General features: G+C 48.1%; 1 protein-coding gene across 2 annotated transcripts; it reads right to left on the reverse strand.

Moving 5' to 3' along the window:
* Positions 1–2,568: 2,568 nt before the first annotated feature.
* Positions 2,569–19,775, reverse strand: LOC127292088 (purple acid phosphatase 23). Of its 2 annotated transcripts, none has more exons than XM_051321439.2 (5): positions 18,848–19,774; positions 15,566–15,789; positions 15,298–15,488; positions 14,556–14,837; positions 2,569–2,938 (listed from the first exon to the last, which is right to left on the reverse strand). In XM_051321439.2, exons 1-5 carry the CDS (start codon positions 19,684–19,686, stop codon positions 2,807–2,809), a joined length of 1,668 nt encoding a protein of 555 aa, XP_051177399.1. In that variant the 5' UTR covers positions 19,687–19,774; the 3' UTR covers positions 2,569–2,806. The 2 variants fall into 2 exon arrangements, with proteins under 2 accessions (XP_051177399.1, XP_051177400.1); XM_051321440.2 differs by having other exon boundaries at positions 2,801–2,949; positions 18,848–19,775.
* Between the last annotated feature and the right edge of the window lie 303 nt (positions 19,776–20,078).

Here is a 20,078-nt window from a genome sequence, read left to right on the forward strand (position 1 = left end):
TGGGACTGCCCACTATCGTTGGTCGAGCTAAAGAGGGAAGTTTTAAGTACCTCACAGAAAGATCATGGGGAAAAGTGAAAGGGTGGAAATGGCAAGGCATGTCCAAGGAAGGAAAGTGTATTCTCATCAAGTCGGTGCTACAGGCGGTACCGGCGTACGCTATGAGCTGTTTTCAGCTAACCAAGAAGCAATGCAAACAACTCAGTTCCGTCTCATCGAATTTCTGGTGGGCTGATTCAGAGGGGCGGAAAAAAGTCCACTGGATAGGTTGTGACAGCATGTGTAAAAGCAAATAGTCTGGTGGTATGGGTTTTGCGACTTTGAATGTTTTAACCAGGCGTTTTTAGCTAAACAGGGATGGAGACTGCTCACATACCCTGACTCTTTGTGCTCCAAAGTTCTAAAAGGCCGATATTTTAGAGTAGGTGAGTTCTTGGATGCTTCTTGTCCAAAGAGGGCATCCTTCACATGGAAGGGGATTATTCATGGCAGAGATCTTCTGAAGCAGGGTCTGGTATGAAGAATTGGAGATGGTTCACAGGTTAGAGTATGGGACGACAATCGGATACCTAGGACAGGAGCTAAATACCCACTGGGGTCTTTGCTTGATGATAAGCCTGAGAGAGTGCAAGATTTTATTGTGCATGGTGGTGGAGCTTGGGATGAGGAGGAGCTGCGGAAACACCTTCTTCCAATTGATGTACAGGATATTCTTCGCACTCCTATTGGTCGTTCGGGTTCAAGCGATTTTCAGGCTTGGAATTACACTAAAAATGGCATATTCTCGATCAAGTCAGCGTACCACCTCGCCATCCAACGGAAGAGAGCGGCAAGGGGTAGGGCTGAGACGTCAAGAAATTGTGATGAGCACAGGGGATGGTTGGCATTGTACGTGGGGAACTCAAATCCTGGGAAAGGTGAAAGTCCATTGCTTCAGACTAATTGAGAACGGCCTGGCTGTTGGTACAGAGCTAAGTCATCGAAAAATAAAAGACGGCGTAATCTGTCTTGTGTGCGGCAGAAATGAAGACTTGGTACATCGGTTATGGTCGTGTCCTCATTCTCAGTCAGTATGGTCGCTCGCCTATACCCGGTCACGGTGTTCCTTCGAGGTGCCACCGAAATGACTAAGGTGCCACTCGGAGCTCAAGGGCTGGTTGCTAGATTGGATTGGAAAAGCCTCTGACAATCTATAATATCTGGCAAGCAAGAAATGATGAGAGAGAGTCCCAGTTGATTGCAGACCCAAACTCGGTGGTGCTGAAAACGGCCACAGCCTTAGAAGAATGGAGGGAGGTGCACAAGACATCTTCACAGGCGGCTGGAGCTAAATCATCTGAGCACTGGCTTAGACCGGAGCCGGCCTGGGTTAAAGTGAATGCTGATGGAGCTTATCATTCGGCTGATGGTGTTGGAGGGGGCCCGGGAGTGATGTTTTGGCACATGGGAGCATATGCTCCCTTTACTTTGAAATACATATTAGTCACATTTTAAAATGTCAAAAAAATCGAAACAAAAATTTCGCACGTACATCTTCATGTGCTACGCGCTCACAAAGTCGTTTCATGAAAAATCGACATGTCATGTGGCGTGTGTAAAAAAGATAAAATTCGGTGCTCAAACAAAGACTTGTCACAAGAGATGTACATGAAAATATCATTTTTCGTGAAACTTGATGAATACACATATATTATGGAGATGTACATGTAAATTTTTTTGTCAAATTTTTTTAACACTTAGAAATATGTTTTTATGGTAGATGGATCATACGCACCCGGGAGCCGAATTGAGTTTGTGGTCCCGGTGTGGTTCTACGTGACCATCATGGCAATTTTGTCTTAGGGGCAAGCCATTTTTTCCCTCATCCCATCGATGCTGAACATGCTGATCAGCTTCTAGCATGTCGACAGGGGCTGTTTCTCGCGAGGGATCGGCGGATTCAGAAGGTGGTGCTGGAGATGGATAGTACGGGAGTGGCTGCCAAGCTGAGAAGGGACGATCAGGATCGGTCTATCCACGGTCCGTTGGTTGTGCAAATCAAGTCCCTCATGCAAGGTTTTGGCGACATTTCAATGCAGGTGGTGCGAAGATCGGCGAATGGTTCAGCGCACATTTTAGCGAAGGAAGGCTGCGATAATAAAGTGTGTACGGTGTGGAATGTTGCACCAGAATTTGCTAGGAAAAACTTTGTATTGGATTCTATTATGAGTTAATATATCGAAGCGTTTTATCTCAAAAAAAAAAAGCATCAAGAGTGTGTCCTTATCTTTAGCGACATAATGTTTGCTGTCAGGTTTGTTTCTGTTTTGGTGTTTGGTGCATTTTGGATGTGTACATCCCCGGACCGAGGGCTTGAACTCTTTTGTGGTTGTAACACCTAGATATATTGCCAATAATTATTATTTAACAAATCTTCTAGTATTAAAATAAATAAATAGATACAACAACACCAACACTACCCAAAAGGTAAGCTATAATCTTGCCACAACACTATGGCTTCTTGCCCACTCAAAGCTAGGAGTAGGAACCAAAATGGTCTTTGAAAACTGTACTGATTAATCATGCATGTAGTTCAAAAGAGATATTTTTCAAAGAGTACGCCCTAGTCTCTACATCAATGATGCATAGTCTTTATCTAGATTATATTCATAGTCCAAACGGGATGGATACTTATAGCAGCTTGCTTAGCGTCTGGGCTGCTACTCAATAACGATGAGGGGCACCCTGCATCGGGACTGCCCTATACAACATTACAACACAAAAAACTAACTGGAATTATTGTAAAATTATCACCATTCGGGTGAAGTCACACACTCCTAGACTGAATTAGACACTCCTTGGGTTGCCGTACTATGTAGATCTGATCCCCTAGACTGTCTTCTCCATATGTATCCTGGTTACGGTGCCATGTCCACAAGGCATATGTCGAATTCACAACCTGTATGAACTCTAGCATGTGACGATGATGATGAGAAGGAGAGAGTCAAGTATGCATATCAGCATATGCGGTTCCTTGTAAGCACAGAAAAGCAATAGGTGATGAGAATTAGATAGTCAAGTAATTTAATTTAATTTACACTGGTGGAAAAACAGGCTTCGGGTGAGCCCCATAAGTCGCGATGCTGCAGGATCCGCGACAAATGGTACCTTTAGTCGCGGTTCGGGAGGAGAACCGCGACCAAAGGCCTGGGCCCAGGGCGCTCGGTGGCCAGCCGGTGCACGTGGGGGGTCTTTAGTCGCGGTTGGCCAGGCCAACCGCGACTAAAGGTGCCCGAAGGCCTTTAGTCGCGGTTGGCCAGGCCAACCGGGACTAAAGCCCCTCCCCTATATATACCCATCCAGCAGCCAACACTTAGCCATTTGGTGCCATTCTCTTCACAAGCTCACAAGTGGGTGTTAGGTTTGCTTTTGGTTCCTCTTATGCACATAAGGTGTTTGATGAAATGCCCCAAGAGCATGAAACAAACATGATATGAAGTGTTGGAGCCACACTTGAGCTTTCTCATTTATTTTTTCCTCCTCGATCGCGGTTAGCAACTTGAACCTTTGATGTGTCGTTGATAAAATGTGCATGTGTGTGTAGTTCATTGTTTAATTTATATTGTTTGTAGCTAGTTAGTTTAACAAATGCATGATGGTTAATTATATATTTTATATTATAATAATGCAGATGAATCGACAATGGATGTACGGTAACCGACTCTCCGGCGAGTTCAGTGCGGGTTTGAAAGATTTCCTCGTAGTGGCTAATGCGAACAAGCAGGAGGGTTTTGTTATCTGTCCATGTGTTAAATGTAAGAATCAGAAGGGTTACTCTTCCTCAAGAGATGTTCACATGCACCTGCTTCGGCACGGTTTCATGCCAAGCTATAATTGTTGGACCAAGCATGGAGAAAGAGGGGTTATAATGGAAGAAGATGAAGAAGGGGATGATTTCATCGATGAAAGCTATCTTGCTCATTTCGGTGATACTTTCATGGAGGATGCTGAAGGTGAAGGGGAAGGTGAAGGGGAAGGTGAAGAAGAGGCACGTGATGATCCCGTTGATGATCTTGGTCGGACCATTGCTGATGCACGGAGACGCTGCGAAACTGAAAAAGAGAGGGAGAATTTGGATCGCATGTTAGAGGATCACAGGAAGGCGCTGTACCCCGGATGCGATGATGGTCTGAAAAAGCTGGGCTGCACACTGGATTTGCTTTGAGATGGAAGGCACAGGCAGGTGTAGCTGACTCGGCATTTGAAAACTTGCTGAAAATGTTGAAGAATATGTTTCCAAAGAATAACGAGTTGCCCGCCACTACGTACGAAGCAAAGAAGGTTGTCTGCCCTCTAGGTTTAGAGGTTCTGAAGATACATGCATGCATCAACGACTGCATCCTCTACCGCGGTGAATACGAGAATTTGAATGAATGCCCAGTATGCACTGCATTGCGTTATAAGATCAGAGGCGATGACCCTGGTGACGATGTTGAGGGCCAGAAACCCAGGAAGAGGGTTCCCGCCAAGGTGATGTGGTATGCTCCTATAATACCACGGTTGAAACGTCTGTTCGGGAACAAAGAGCATGCCAAGTTGTTGCGATGGCACAAAGAGGACCGTAAGTCGGACGGGGAGTTGAGACACCCCGCAGATGGAACGCAATGGAGAAAGATCGACGAGAGAGTTCAAAGATTTTGCAGGTGACGCAAGGAACATAAGATTTGGTCTAAGTACGGATGGCATGAATCCTTTTGGCGAAGCGAGCTCCAGCCATAGTACCTGGCCCGTGACTCTATGCATCTACAACCTTCCTCCTTGGTTGTGCATGAAGCGGAAGTTCATTATGATGCCAGTGCTCATCCAAGGTCCGAAGCAACCCGGCAACGACATCGATGTGTACCTAAGGCCATTAGTTGATGAACTTTTACAGCTGTGGGGCAGACCTGGTGTCCGTGTGTGGGATGAGCACAAAGAAGAGGAATTTGACCTACGAGCGTTGCTTTCGTAACCATCAACGATTGGCCTGCTCTTAGTAACCTTTCGGGACTGTCAAATAAGGGATACAATGCATGCACGCACTGCTTACATGAGACTGAAAGTGTACATTTGCCAAATTGTAAGAAGAACGTGTACCTTGGGCATCGTCGATTTCTTCCGAAAGGTCATCCGATAAGAAAGAAAGGCAAGCATTACAACGGCAAGGCAGATCACCGGCCGAAGCTGCGGAACACTGCTTGGTGCTGAGGTATTTGATATGGTCAAGGGTTTGAAAGTCATCTTTGGAAAGGGTCCTGGCGGACAATCAGTTCCGAAGGGAGCTGACGGGCACGTAGCCATGTGGAAGAAGAAATCTATATTCTGGGAGCTAGAATATTGGAAAGTCCTAGAAGTCCGCTCTGCAATCGACGTGATGCACGTTACGAAGAATATTTGCGTGAACATCCTAAGCTTCTTGGGCGTGTATGGGAAGTCAAATGATACAAAGGAAGCACGGCGGGACCAGCAAAGTTTGAAAGACCCTGATGAACGGCATCCGGAGCGGTTTCAAGGTCGTGCCGGCTACGCTACGACCAAAGAAGAGAAGGTCATCTTTTTTGAATGCCTGAGCGGTATGAAGGTCCCGTCGGGATTCTCGTCCAATATAAAGGGAATAATAAACATGGCGGAGAAAAAGTTCCAAAACCTGAAGTCTCACGACTGCCACGTGATTATGACGCAATTGCTTCCGATTGCTTTGAGGGCTCTGCGGGAAAATGTTCGACTGCCCATTGTGAAGCTATGTGCATTCCTCAATGCAATCTCTCGAGAAGGTAATCAATCCAGAAGTTCTACCACGATTCTGAACGATGTGATCCAATGTCTTGTCGAGTTTCGAGTTGGTGTTCCCGCCATCCTTCTTCAATATTATGACGCACCTCCTGGTTCACCTAGTCGATGAGATTTCCATTCTCGGTCCTGTATTTCTACACAATATGTTCCCCTTCGAGAGGTTCATGGGAGTATTAAAGAAATATGTTCGTAACCGTGCTAGGCCAGAAGGAAGCATCGCCAAGGGCTATGGAAATGAGGAGGTAATTGAGTTTTGTGTTGACTTTGTTCCTGACCTTAAGCCGATTGGTCTTCCTCAATCGCGGCACGAGGGGAGACTAAGTGGAAAAGGCACGATCGGAAGGAAATCAATGATATGTATGGACGGCCATTCTCGATGAAGCACACCACACGGTTCGACCAATTCCAGCTTGGTTGCTCCGTACTTTGAGAAACACAAGAATATTTTACGCTCGGACAACCACAGGAAGCTTTGAATCCTGGATTAGGAAGGCCCACATGGAGACTTTCGGCAGTTGGTTGAGAAAACATTTAATGAGTGACAATAAGGTTGTAGATCAGCTGTACATGTTGGCCAAGACACCATCTTCGACTATAACGACTTTCCAAAGTACAGAGATAAATGGGAATACATTTTACACGATCGCCCAAGATAAAAAGAGCACCAACCAAAAGCAGTGGTGTCCGCTTTGATGCAGCAACCGAGAATGGGCAAAAGGTCACATATTATGGTTACATAGAGGAGATATGGGAACTTGACTATGGACCCTCCTTTAGGGTCCCTTTGTTCCGGTGCAAATGGTTCAAGCTAACGAGGAGGTGGGGTAAAGGTGGACCAGCAATACGGAATGACAATGGTGGATTTCAACAATCTTGGTTATCTTGACGAACCATTCGTCCTAGCGAAAGATGTCGCTCAGGTTTTCTATGTGAAGGACATGAGTAGCAAATCGAGGAAACGGAAAGATAAGAAAACGATCGGTACATCATGCGATGATCCAAAGCGCCACATTGTTCTTTCGGGGAAAAGAAACATCGTGGGAGTGGAGGACAAGACAGACATGTCGAGAAGATTATAATATGTTTGCTGAAATTCCGCCCTTCAAAGTGAACACCGACCCAAGCATTAAGTTAAATGATGAGGATGCTCCATGGATACGGCACAATCGTAAGCAAGCGGGGACACAAGGGAAGAAATGATGTGTAATAATTTATTGTACCAAACTTTGTTGAATGAATCATGTGAATTATATTACCCGTGATGTGTTTGGTGTCCATTTTCGAATGATTCAATTGACTCGAGATAGCACTGATGATACATGAAATTTGGAGTGACTAAGTCATACTCCGGCATGCATACATGAAATTTGGAGTGACTAAGTCATACTCCTTCATACGGAAATTTGGAGTGTCTAAGTCATACTCCTGGATGAATACATGAAATTTGGAGTGATTTAGTCATACTCCTGCCTAGGCGTATAATATGCATACTCGTAGTCTTCATAGCCGCCGCCGTTGTGCTGTAGTCGTCGCCTTCTAAGTTGCCGGCATCGTCGTCGGCTAGCATCGTCGGCTGTCGTCGGGCGGCGCTCGTGGCTCAAAGCGAGGGTAGCGCAGGCGGGGATATCGCCGGCCGTGATGTAGTCCATGACGCTCTGCGAGAGTCCGGCCGTACCACCATAGCCGACGGCCGGCCTCGTGGAAGTTTCCGGGAGGCGGACCGTCCTCCTCATACACAGCGAGCGCCCTCTCACGCCGATTGATGAAGAAGGCGTCCCAAGTATCTTGGTTATCGGGATGCCAACGGGGATTCATCCGCTGCTCCGGCGTGAGGTCGAGGTAGTAGTGGTTCGTAATGGCCGCCGGCGCGCGGTACCACGAGGGACGGGAGGGACCGGCACGCCGCCGGCGCTTAGGCTCCGGCCGGCGAGGACGCGGTAGCCACGAGGGCAAGGGTAGTTCGAGGCGCAAAGCTCCTCCACCTGCTGGTAGGTTAGAGTGGGTGCGGTGGAAGCCATGAGAGAGTGATGAGAGATTGTAGAGATGTGATGCTTTGGCCAAGGCGGGCTACCTATATGTCTTGACAAATGGCGGGAAAAATGGGAGCGGGAAGACGGGGACGCGGGAAGAAAGAGGCGGGGAGAAAGTGGCGGGAAGAAATTGGCGGGGAAAAAATTGGCGGGAAGAAAGAGGCCGAAAGAAATTGGCGGGAAACAATTGGCGGGAAGAAAGAGGCGGGAAGACAGGGAAGAAATGGCGGGAAGACGAGGAGGGAAGAGGGGTCGGCGGAAAGAGGCGGGAAGAGGGGGTTTTAAAATTTTGAATTGAATTAGTTTTATTTTTCTGAATTTTTTGATATATTATTTGTATTTTAAGATTTTGAATTGAATTAGTTTTATTTTTATGAATTTTTTGATATATTATTTGTATTTTTAAGATTTTGAATTGAATTAGTTTTATTTTTATGAATTTTTTGATATATTATATGTATTTTAAACATTTTGAATTGAATTAGTTTTATTTTTCTTAGTTTTTTGATATATTATTTGTATTTTTAACATATTGAAATGAATTAGTTTTATTTGAATTAGTTTTTTTTTTCTGAATTTATTGATATATTATTTGTATTTTTAACATTTTGAATTGAATTAGTTTTATTTTTCTGAATTTATTGATATATTATATGTATTTTTAAAATTTTGAATTGAATTAGTTTTATTTTTATGAATTTTTTGATATATTATATGTATTTTTAAAATTTTGAATTGAATTAGTTTTATTTTTATGAATTTTTTGATATATTATATGTATTTTTAATATTTTGAAATGAATTAGTTTTATTTTTCTTAATTTTTTGATATATAATTTGTATTTTTAATATTTTGAATTGAATTAGTTTTATTTTTCTGAATTTATTGATGTATTATTTGTATTTTTAAAATTTTGAATTGAATTAGTTTTATTTTTATGAATTTTTTGATATATTATATGTATTCTAAACATTTCTGAAATGAAATAATTTGAAAAAAAGCCTTTAGTCGCGGTTGGCCAGGCCAACGCGACTAAAATCATTTTCGCGGGAACCTCAAATGGGGCGAAAAAAGGCTTTAGTCGCGGTTGGGGTCACCAACCGCGACTAAAGGGTAGCCTTTAGTCGCGGTTGGTGACCCCAACCGCGACTAAAGGTCATCCGCTATAAATATCGCGCGGCCGAACGGCGCGCGCTTCTTCTTCCTCCGCCCGTTCGTGTCTTGAGACGATCTCTGCCGCGCGCCTCGACGACGCCGCCGACGCCTCCTCGGACGCGAGACGCCGCCGCGCGCGCCATCGACCGCCGCCACCCGCCGCGCACCATCGACCGCCGCCACCGCGCGCCATCGACCGCCGCCACCAGCTCGCCGTAGCCCCGTAAGGATCCAAACCGCCCCGCCGCCGCCCGCCCGCGCCGCTCAGTGTCGCCGGCCGCCGCCGCGCACGTACCCCGGCGCGCCGCCGCGGAAGAGAGAGAGGCGCGGGCCCCGCGCGCGCCACCGCCGAGAGAGGCGCGCCGCCCCGGAAGAGAGGCGCGCCCCACGATAGGGCGCCGCGCGCGCGCGCATACCGGCCGGCCCGGCCAATTTTTTCTTTTTTTTTAAGTTTTAGTTTTTGTTAATTTCGAAATTAAAATTAACTAAAAATTGAGACTTATAATTTGAGACTTAAAAAACTACAAGAAGACATAAAATTTGAGACTTAAAAATTTGAGACTTAAAATTTTAGACTTAAAATTTGAGACTTAAAATTAACTAAATAATTGAGAGTTAAAATTTTGAGACTTAAAAAACTAAAAGAAGACTTGTAATTTGAGACTTAAAATTTTGACTTTTTGACTTAATAATTTTGACTTAAAATCTTGACTTAATAAAACGTACTAGATCTAGGGGAGACGGAGGCCCGAAGGCCGGCCGGGGCGCGCGCCACACACACGCATTAGGACGGCGTGCCACACACACGCACTAGGGCGCGAGGACACATAACTTAACCACCGCGCGAGGGTTATGTGTCCTCGGCACCACTCCACCGCCCTTTCGCCACCGCCCTTTCACCACCGCCACCGCGCGTATGCGAGGGGGAGCGAGCCCCTCGTCGCCCCCTCCGCATACGCCTCCCTCTCCGTGACGCCGTCGTCTACCGCCCCGTCTCGCGCTCTTCCGCGACACCCTCTCCCAACCCCTTCCAGCTCGCCGGCCCCCTCCATTTAGCCACCGCCCTTTTGCCACCGCCACCACCCCTTCTTCACTTAATTAATTTGTTTTGACTACATGTTTTCAGGACTGACATATGGCGGACGATAGAGCTGACCCGATTCTGGACAACTATGATCCGGACGCTGAAGACCATATGTTCGGCATCATAAAAGGCGATATTCCATATGTGCCGACCGGAGAAGAAGAAGATGATATCTCTTCTTATCTGAACCTTGAGTGTGAAGATGAAGGGCGCCGTCGACAAGCGGATGATGCCGAAGAAACGTCGATAAACGACGATCTTCAATTGGAAGTAGCAACCACCTCCGGCGCCGAGGTATATATATATATATACATATTGAGCGTACGGTGATACAACTAACTGATTTGAATAAATGTGTGTGTACTAACGCGCGCGACTCTCTTTCTTATTTTAGCCCTCGGCCGGATCGTCGAAAAAATCGAGTACGTCGTCAAAGCGTGGCGCAACCAAGACGATGAAAGCAGGAGAAACATGCACCATCGATGTTGTCGACGAAGAAACCGGCAGGCCGCTGGAGCCCAGCAAGAACGCCACCAAGTTTGTCAGCCAATGCGGAGCCGTTGTTAGAGACAACGTCTCGATCACCCGCCAGGAGTGGAATGAGCCAAAGAAGGCACGTGTTGGTTTCACTTTTGTCGATAAGAGAGAAAAAGATTGCTTCAACAAGCTTATGGAACATTTCGTTCTACCTCCGGAATACCGCAAATACGATGAGGAGGGTAACAAGATTGCGGAAAACAAGAAGAGGCGCAAGCTAGTCAAACAGTTCGCTCTTTCTAGGATGGCCAACGCATTCCGGAAATACAAGCAAAATCTAGCCCATGACTTTGTCAACCAGGGCAAGACTCCGGATTTCAAAGGACAATATGAGAAACTGCAACATGATTGGCCAGAATTTGTGAAGCAAAAGAAATCGGAGCAGTTCCTTGAACTATCGAAAAAAATAAGGAAAATGCGGCCAAGAAGGAGTACAATCATAAAATGGGGCCAGGAGGGTATCGCTTTTGGCAGCCTAAGTGGGAGAAGATGGAGAACGAGCTGAGGGCGCGAGGAATCCGTCCAGTGCGGAGGGATGGGACCCAAGGGCCAAAAGCTGGTGAGTACGGGCATGGGGGATCGCTGAACCCGGAGACAGGGGAGTGTGTTTATCGGGGCAAAATAATTACACCCACCCAAAAGCTTATTGAGGCAATGAGGAGGCTCAAGAGGGGAGGATCAGGTTCAACGGAGAGAGAACGACGCACGACAAAAGCCCTCGGGAATCCCGAACACGGAGGACGTATACGAGGCATGGGGCCCATTCCGTGGAAAATAGGGTTCCCCGGAACGATGACCCGTACGGTTCTGAAGCCGTAAGAGAAAGATGGATCGTGATGCAGATGTTGTGGCGAAGTTGGTAACGGAAATGGATGTGATGAAGAAAACCGTGAGTGTACTAGTCGCCGAAAGAGATGCAGCTCGGGCGCGACATGCTGAAGATCATCCAATGGATCTCGGAAGCCAGCATGAGAGAAGAAGCAGCGTGGCTTCCACGGAGGCCTCACCGGCTGGTGCACCGACGATAGAAATTACTGCACCGGAGCCTCTGGTGGTCGAAATTACTGCACCGGAGCCTCCTCGCTACCCCGTGGACGATATAAAGGAGATGAAAGCATGTCATCTGTATTATCCTATCGGGAACATGTCCATGAAGGTAGCCATCGGCAGTGCTTTACCACCTGGCGCACTCCACCACAACAACCCCATTCAAGATGGCTATGCTCGTGTGACGGTGGAGGAGATAGTCCAAGGGTTTGAGAACACGGACATTGACATTGCTACACACGAAGGGGTGAAAAGACTTGGAGATGTCAAGCGCCGATTCATTCTATGGCGAAGAAATTTATCAAGTTTCCGGGCGAGGCGCCAACAAGTCCACCGTACGGTGGTGGTGGTGGCGGTGGCGGTGACGGTGGCGGTGGCGGTGGCGGTGACGGTGGCGGTGGCGGTGACGGTGGCGGTGGTGCTTCACCTAATACACCTCATTCACGTCAGCCCACGCCGCCGCCCCCGATCCTCGTCCGGCGGGTGATCGGACACCGTGCCGCCCCCAATCCACCTCCGGCGAAGAAAGCGAAGCAGTCCTGGGTTATTAACCCGGACCCTTACGTACCTAAGAAAACAAAGGTACCGGAGGTATCACCGAAGCCTCTCCCCACGAGGCCTTGGGAAAGTAGTGCCGAGGAAGTCGAGGCGGGCGCGGCTGCTGATTTAGAGAAATGGAAGGCGAGCGTCAAGAGGAAAATAGAGGGCGAGCCCAAGCCGGTATATTCGACAAGGAAAACGGTGGGCTAAGTCATTTTTGAACACACCGTCCCAAGCCGCGAAGAATCTGCCTGACGACTATTTACGTGAACTTCGTAGGCAAGCACTCGCGTTCAAGAACAGGAAAGAGTTGGCGGAGAAGAAAGCCGTGAAGGACGAGGCCGAGTCAAAATTAGAAAGGGGGAAAGAAGTTGCCCAGCTCGGGGAACAAAGTAAACAATCGATCGCCCCGCTCATAGTGCAAGCCGCCGATCCGGATGCCCCGATATCGTAGCAGCTGCGGCACATGGATTGACTATAACGAGTGCCCGAGAGAACAAGCGGCCGAGTTAGGTATCACTCTTCGTGCACTGCTAGGCCTTGATGAGGCGCCAATGAAGGACGTAGTATTTACATATGTGAAGAATGGCCCTCTCGTCGAGCCTGCGCAGGAAGGGGATCTACCTCGACAAATGCTAGGTCTGCTAAATTGGTACAAGGGTTACATAAAACATAAAAACGCCAAAGACTATATCTATGCGGAAGTTAGATATGAGCATCACTTCAAACATTACTGGGTACAAATTCCTCTGAGTGAATTGTTCCATTTGTTCAATCTGCGCGACCTCGACAAATCTATCATCGGTTGCTACGTTACGTAAGTGATTTATTAATTTCTACCCCATCTCGTTCATTGCACCTGCACTGTCCTAACTATCTTGTTGTGTACGCTATTATGCGAGAATGAAGAAGCGGGAAATGCGAATAAGGAACATCCATGATGTTGGGTTCATTGACCCACACATCGTTAATTCACATGTGTTAGAACACCACCCCGCCGACGTGGAGGATGACCTGTGGCGGTTTATTAGAAAACAGCAACGAGAAAAGTGATATTCTATTTCCTTACCATTTTGGGTGAGTGTTTCTGTCTTGAGCACATTCTCTTTTGTTTACTCCATGCATGGTATGTGGCTAATCGATGAGTTATGCATGACTGTGCATGTATCGTGTCCGCAGGTTCCACTGGATTCTTATGGTAATTAAAGTTCAGACCTCCTCCGTTCTCGTCCACGACTCTCTGAATATGGATCCGGCGCTTTGGGGCGACATGAGAAAAATGTTGCAAAAGTAATTATTTTCATTCATTTGCGCTCTATATCGATCGGCCTATTTCGTTCATCATTTCCTAATATCAAGTAACTAATTAATAACTCTCTTGTTTATTTAATTTTCTTTGCCTCGTAGGGTTTGGAGACGGTTCGTAGATACCAAGGTCGGTGAATTCAAAAAGAGCTATCTTTTAAAATGGCAGTGCGGACGGGGATACTCAGCCACCGGGGACCAATCTATGTGGATACTATGTTTGTGAGAGGATCCGGAGATACGCAATGAGCGGGACCAGACGTGTGAGAACAACATCACGAGGAATAACCTCCGGAAGACGCTTAGTCCGAAGCTCGCTTCCGACCACTTCAAGAGGAACTAGCTGGATGGTTGGCGAGGAAGTCATCGATCCTAGAGGAGAACACTATTACGATGACGTAGAACTTTATATGCACCAGAATTTGTAACTAACTTGTTCAAAATTGTATATGGTCATCCGATATTGAATATATATTGTATATGGTGATCCGATATTGAATATATATTGTATATTCCTCTTGAATTCTTTTTGGTTCTAATTTCAAATTTGTTTGAAATTGTACATTCATATGCATGTATGTATACAGTACCGTAGAATATGTGAAACTCCTTCAAAATTAAAACCCAAAAGAAATAAAATAATACAAATTAAAAAGAAACCAGATTTAGGGGGAGGGGGGCTAAAACCCTAAACCCTGCGGAGGCCTTTAGTCGCGGTTGGCCTAAATATGTGAAACTCCTTCAGAATTAAAACCCAAAAGAAATAAAATAATACAAATTAAAAAGAAACCAGATTTAGGGGGAGGGGGGCTAAAACCCTAAACCCTGCGGAGGCCTTTAGTCGCGGCTGGCCAGAAGAACCGCGACTAAAGGTCCTCCGCCTCTCGCCGCCTGCGGCCCACGTGGACGGGCCTTTAGTCGCGGTTCGTAAGGAACCGCGACTAAAGGGGGGGGCCTTTAGTCGCGCAGCTTTGGTCGCGGTTGCGCCACCGCGACTAATGGCAGTTGCCAACCGCGACCAAAGCCCTTTTTTCCACCAGTGTTACCTCTAAAATCCCATGGCCGAAACTGCTTTCCCGGAACGCGCTCCATTCTGGCTGTCTCTGCCAGCAAAACCTCCCCTTCGCAGGACCTGATGTGAAGTTCAGATGGCAGATCCCACCAAATTCAGGGGTGTTGTCACCTGGGGAGGGACACTTTCCAGGATCATCCGCATGATCAATGTCGACTTTCTCAATGTTACCGCCATCTCCGATCGTAATGTAAACCGGTCCACAGGTGTCGAGCGTGTAATTGAATACCCGGTTCATCCTTTCGTATGCGTGTACCTTAATCAACCAATAAATTTAGAATCAAGTAAATCAGATTTGGATGAAACAAACATGGAGAATCAAGTAAATCAAGAGGTTTTTGGATTTAATTTACCATGGATGTGTTGTGGTTATATGTCCTCTTTAGATGAATAGTAAATAATACTACATCCGTTTCAAAACATAAGCTGTTTTAGAAAGCTAAGCTAACTTTCTAAGAAAGCTTTTACTCCCTCCTTCCCATGAAATATGTCACAAGTTTGTCTAAATTGAAATGTATCTAGACAGTAGTTTCATGAGATGGAAGGAGTAATTTAGAACGGAGATAACAGATCTTAAAGAGTCTTTTGATTCTTTCTTACAGTGATCAAGGTTGTTTCTCTCTTACTGCATTTGGATAAGTAAAATGGGTAGGTTCTTTCTTCAGGGTGATGAAACCATTTGACAAAGTAAATGAATAATGTGCTGACAGACTTACATGTCCTGAGAAGACAATGTCGACGCCATGTTGGTACAGGAGCCCTTCCATTTGCTGCCTCATGCACTCGAACTCCTGGTAGTGCGAGGCGTAGCTGTTATACCAGGGCGAGTGCCAAGAAGCAACGACCCACGGGGTGACTACTCGATCGACTCTCCGCAGATCCTTCTCTAACCACGAGTACTGAGCTCCTACATATATATATGTAGATCATTTTTTTCACTCATGCATGAGGATCGGCGGTGATGAATCAACTCAATAATTATACCTGTGCGATTGTAGTCGACGTACGCGCCGAGCATGATGAAATGGATACCGCCGGCGTCGAAGGAGTAGTAGAACTCTGTGTTGGAAGCAGACTCCTCAGCCGGCACGGCGAAGCGTGCCGAGTAGGAGGCAAACGTCACTGCGCCGTCGTGCCCCTGCGGCTCCATCTCGTGGTTCCCTTCAATGACCATCATCGGGACCCTCGACGCAAGCGGTTCCATGAATCTGATCGAGTCCAGCACGCAAGCACAAGCACGATCAGAACGTGATACACAGAACCCGCTCGGTTGACAAGGAAGAAATCAACGGTGACGATCCATTGGTCGATGATCGACATGAAAGTTACCAATTTTTTTAGTAATAGTACAGTTATTTCTTTATTTCCACGAATAATACTCGTTTTTAACAATTTTCACAAATAATACACGTCGGCTACTATTTCTCGATTAGTACTTATCGGACAAACATTGATCGAAAGCTCGTGATTCCGTGCACACTACCCAGGCTAGCTGAACCGGACTAGTTCTAGTCGGGCTGTCGTAACCTGATTAGCCAGAGATTCAGCGATTCAGCTTGCTCCTCGCTTTTGGCATCGCTCCAACAGCAACGCGTGAGCCAGCCCGAGCTCACCGGCAGCTGCTCATGGTGCACAGTGCAACACTATTTGCACGTACTATTATTGTGTAGCATAGGTAGCAGCAGCTCCACGTCTCACGCCTTGTGGTTTTGGACTGCAGCAGCCTGACAAGATTCATCAAATGGGACAGGCAGTAGTCGGAAACGTTTGCTCGATAACTACTCATCGGAAAATAGTACTCTAACGGTGTATTTATCGGAAAGTGTCTTTGACACATGGGTACCAGTGCTCTCCTCACTTTTAGATTTTTTAAAATTTTAAAATCTTACATTTCTAAGTCACAAAAAATTATGACGTTAAATATATAAATAGATATATATGGATGGGGTGTATGCAAAAAACTCACGTTAAAAAATACTTTGTATTTTGAACAATATAAAAAAGACAAATTTCTGACAGTTAATGGAAGTAAATTAGTATTACAATAGTGTATCCTTTTGTCAGAAATTTGTTTTTTTTTGTATTTCCCAAAATTTAAAGTATTTTTTACCGGGACTTTTTTGCATACACTTCTCATGAACATATCTATCTATATATTTAATGCCACAATTTTTAAAAACATAAAAAAGTGAGATTTTAAAATTTTCAAAAAACTGAAAGCGGAGGGAGCACTGACACCCATGTGCACCAAATTCCAAATTTATTAAAAATAAGTATTATTTGTGAAAATAACGGGAAAATATATTAATAAAAATATATTTTTCCATATCAGACTGTCCACCGAATTTCGAGTAGTGGGAAACCGTTTGCTCGATAACTACTAAGGGCATCTCCAGTGGCGCGATGCATTTCTCCATCCAAAAATGTCCTCGCGTGTCCATTTGCGTCGGCCGAAATGGTCAAAATCGATCGCGCGTCCATTTGCGTCGGGGTGGCTCCAGCGGCACAACGCATTTTTTGCTCGAATTTTCATTTTTTTATAACATGAAAACATAATTTACATAGTTGTTCACATGGAAATAAACCCTAAACGCATGCGCCTACTGCTTCTACTCGTCGCTGTCGAGCACGATGAGCTCCGGTACCACCCACGGCCAGTTGGGAACCGGCGGAACGTATGCCGGGCGCGCCGGCGGAACATACGCCGGGTGCACCGGTGGTACTGGTGGTGGAGATGCCCAGGGTTGTGGCTATGGCGGAGGTAGAGGCGCCCAAGGCTGCGGCGGAGGTGGAGGCGCCCAGGGATGTGGCGGCGGTGGAGGCGCCCAGGGATGTGGCAGCGGTTGAGGAGCCCAGGGATTGTAAGGCGGCGGTTGTGGCGTGGCCGAGTCCTGTAGCGCCAGTCGTAGGGCTTCATCCTCCGACACGCCCGGCGGCATGAAGCCGGTGGCGGGGCAGCGGCGGCTGCACAGGTCGGTCGTTCTCGGAGACGAGGACGCCGAGCTTCGCGATCTCGTCGTCCGTCATGTTGTCCGGGTACTCAAACTTGCGGCCCTCCGCCATGGCCAGCTGCCATTCCTGGAAGACGACCGCAACTTAGTCGCCGCTGTCGTCCTTGACCTCCTCATTGTGGTACGCCAGCGCCTCGATGTAGTCGTCGTCGTCGTCGTACTGCGCACGCGTCGGCGCCTGCAGTCTTTGAGGACGAGGCGGCGGTGGACGGTCGAAGGGAAAGTCCCTGTCGCCCATGAAGCCCGCCCTCCTCCTCGGATCCCTCTCGGACATGAGATACGTGCGCCAGCTGTCGGAGTCGATGGCGTACGCCGGATCGGCGTGGAGGTCCGGCGGCAGGTACCACCTCCTTCGCCGGATCTCGGCGGTCCTATCTGGCTCGCGTGCAGGCACGGGAGGGACGGGCACCCGGCGGTAGCTGAGCCGCCAGCCGCCAGGCAATTGTACGCCCGACCAGGCGTCGCATGGCATCCATTTTCCGTGCATCAGCCTCCCCACGTTGATGGCCAGCGGCACCCTCTGCGTCCGCTCCCCCTTCTTGGTGCCGCTGTCGGACGCCTCGAAGTCGTTCTTCTTCTTCCCCATGGTGCTGCGGCGGCGCGCGGCGGTGGAGGTGGGAGTGGAGGTGTAGGCGAGGGCATGAACTGTGCCGGTCGACTTTTAAGGCCGGCCGCGCGCGGGATACGATGACATTGAAGGCGGCAGAGAAGCCTAGTCGGCGCCCGCCAGTGCGCGCGCAGAACAGGCAGACACGGAAGCGCTGACCGCGGAAGCACTGGCTGCAGAAGCGATGCCCTTGATACGGGGTCACTGCCAGGCGGGCCCGTGGGGGAAGTGAGCGGACGCTCGGCTCGACCGCGCAATGTCCGCGGAGACGGAAACGTGCCGCATATTTGCGTCGCGTTTGCGTCGCTGCGGACGTCCCGGACACGATGCATCACCCCGCTAGAGCATGGTGCAGACGCATTTTCGGTCCGCTCGGATGCAAACAGTCGCACAGCGTCCGTTTGCGTCGCCCCGTTTGGTGATGGCCTAATCGGAAAACAGTACCCTGACGGTGTATTTATTTGTGAAATATTTTTTTTTCATATCAGACTGTCCACCGAAGTTCGAGTAGTCGGAAACGTTTGCTCGATAACTACTAATCGGAAAACATTATCCTAACGGTGTATTTATTTGTGAATTTTGTTTAAAACGAGTATTATTTGTGAAAATAACGTAAAAATATATTATTAAAAAAATTCGAAAACTTACCTTGCCCAGCCGTCCCAACGTGGCTGGTAGGACTCTCGGATCGGGGCATCAGGGAAGGAGCAGGAGAAACAGGAGACTCCTGTGCCACCGGTGGTGAGGTACTGGTTGGCGTACGCCATGTCGCCGACCATCAGGATCAGGGAAGGGTCGTTCTTGGCAAGGTGGTCGACGGTGGAGGTGGAGTTGCCGGTGAGGCCCAGGTCCCCGACCACCGCGATGCGGCGAGGGTACGCGTCGGGCGCCGGCGCTGGCAGCGTCCGGAAGGAGCGCTCGTCGCTCAGACCGCCCTCGGGGAGGGAGCTGTCGCCGCAGCGGTAGTAGTAGCGGGTGGACGGCGTCAGGTTGACGAGGCGCACGTGGTGGATGACGCCGGAGGTGTAGTTGAGGAGGCCCGGGTACGGGTACAGCTGGCTGTACACCTCCGCCGAGCCGGTAGCCACGCGCAGGTGGTGGCCGGCACGCTCGCCGTACCAGACCTCGCTGCGGACGGCGGCGGGGTCGAGCGGGGTGAGGTGGGTGCCCACCTGGGCACGGCCGGTCACCCAGGAGACCCAGAGCGAGGTGGGCTCGGCGGAGGCGGCGAGCGTGATCTGCTCCGGGCACGGCGGGCGGGCGCGCGGGGCCAACCGGGGGTCGGAGAGCGGGACGTCCGCGCTGCCCTGCCGGAGCGAGCGGTCGAATGCGCGGGTGACCGGCGTGAACGGCCCGTCCAGCGTGGTCGGAATGCCGCCGCCATCGACGAGATGGGAAGCGAACTGCTGGCATGGTAGCAGCAAGAGGAGGAGCTGGAGGAGGCAATGGTGGTAGAGGTGGCGGGCATGGGTGCTGCCGCTGGCCATGGATGACAATGCGCAGCGCACCTACCTAGGAGGAATCGGACTATCGGAGGGCGGAGCGGATGCTTCACTGGATATTCCATGCATATACGCCGTGCACGTCTCTTGAACAAGAAAAGAAAAGATGCAGGCGATGTGCAGTTCCTGACGTGTATATCTTATTATTATTAACAAAAGGTAAATAAACTATACGGTTCATGCATGAACTCTAGCTAATCCTACTAGATGAAGTTATATATAATTACTAGAAAGCGTTGGCACGCCGGCACACTTCGTAAGGTAATCATCAAGTGATCAATAAAAACATAGTAACAATTTTCTCTAATAGAAGAAGCAATAGATAATGTAGTAATTTTTTGTTAAAGTTGCCGTGAAAGAAGGTAGTATTAATCTCA

The sequence above is a fragment of the Lolium perenne genome, chromosome 4, assembly GCF_019359855.2.
Source record: "Lolium perenne isolate Kyuss_39 chromosome 4, Kyuss_2.0, whole genome shotgun sequence".
Classification (NCBI taxonomy): Eukaryota; Viridiplantae; Streptophyta; class Magnoliopsida; order Poales; family Poaceae; genus Lolium; species Lolium perenne.

Excerpts from the sequence above, each read along its gene's own strand:
- LOC127292088 (XM_051321439.2), bottom strand. The coding sequence starts at position 19,686 with ATGGCCAGCGGCAGCACCCATGCCCGCCACCTCTACCACCATTGCCTC. Across the intron at positions 15,790-18,847 it reads CGTTGGGACGGCTGGGCAAG|ATTCATGGAACCGCTTGCGT; the intron begins GTAAGTTTTCGA and ends GGACTCGATCAG. Across the intron at positions 2,939-14,555 it reads TCGGCCATGGGATTTTAGAG|GTTGTGAATTCGACATATGC; the intron begins GTAACACTGGTG and ends GAGTTCATACAG.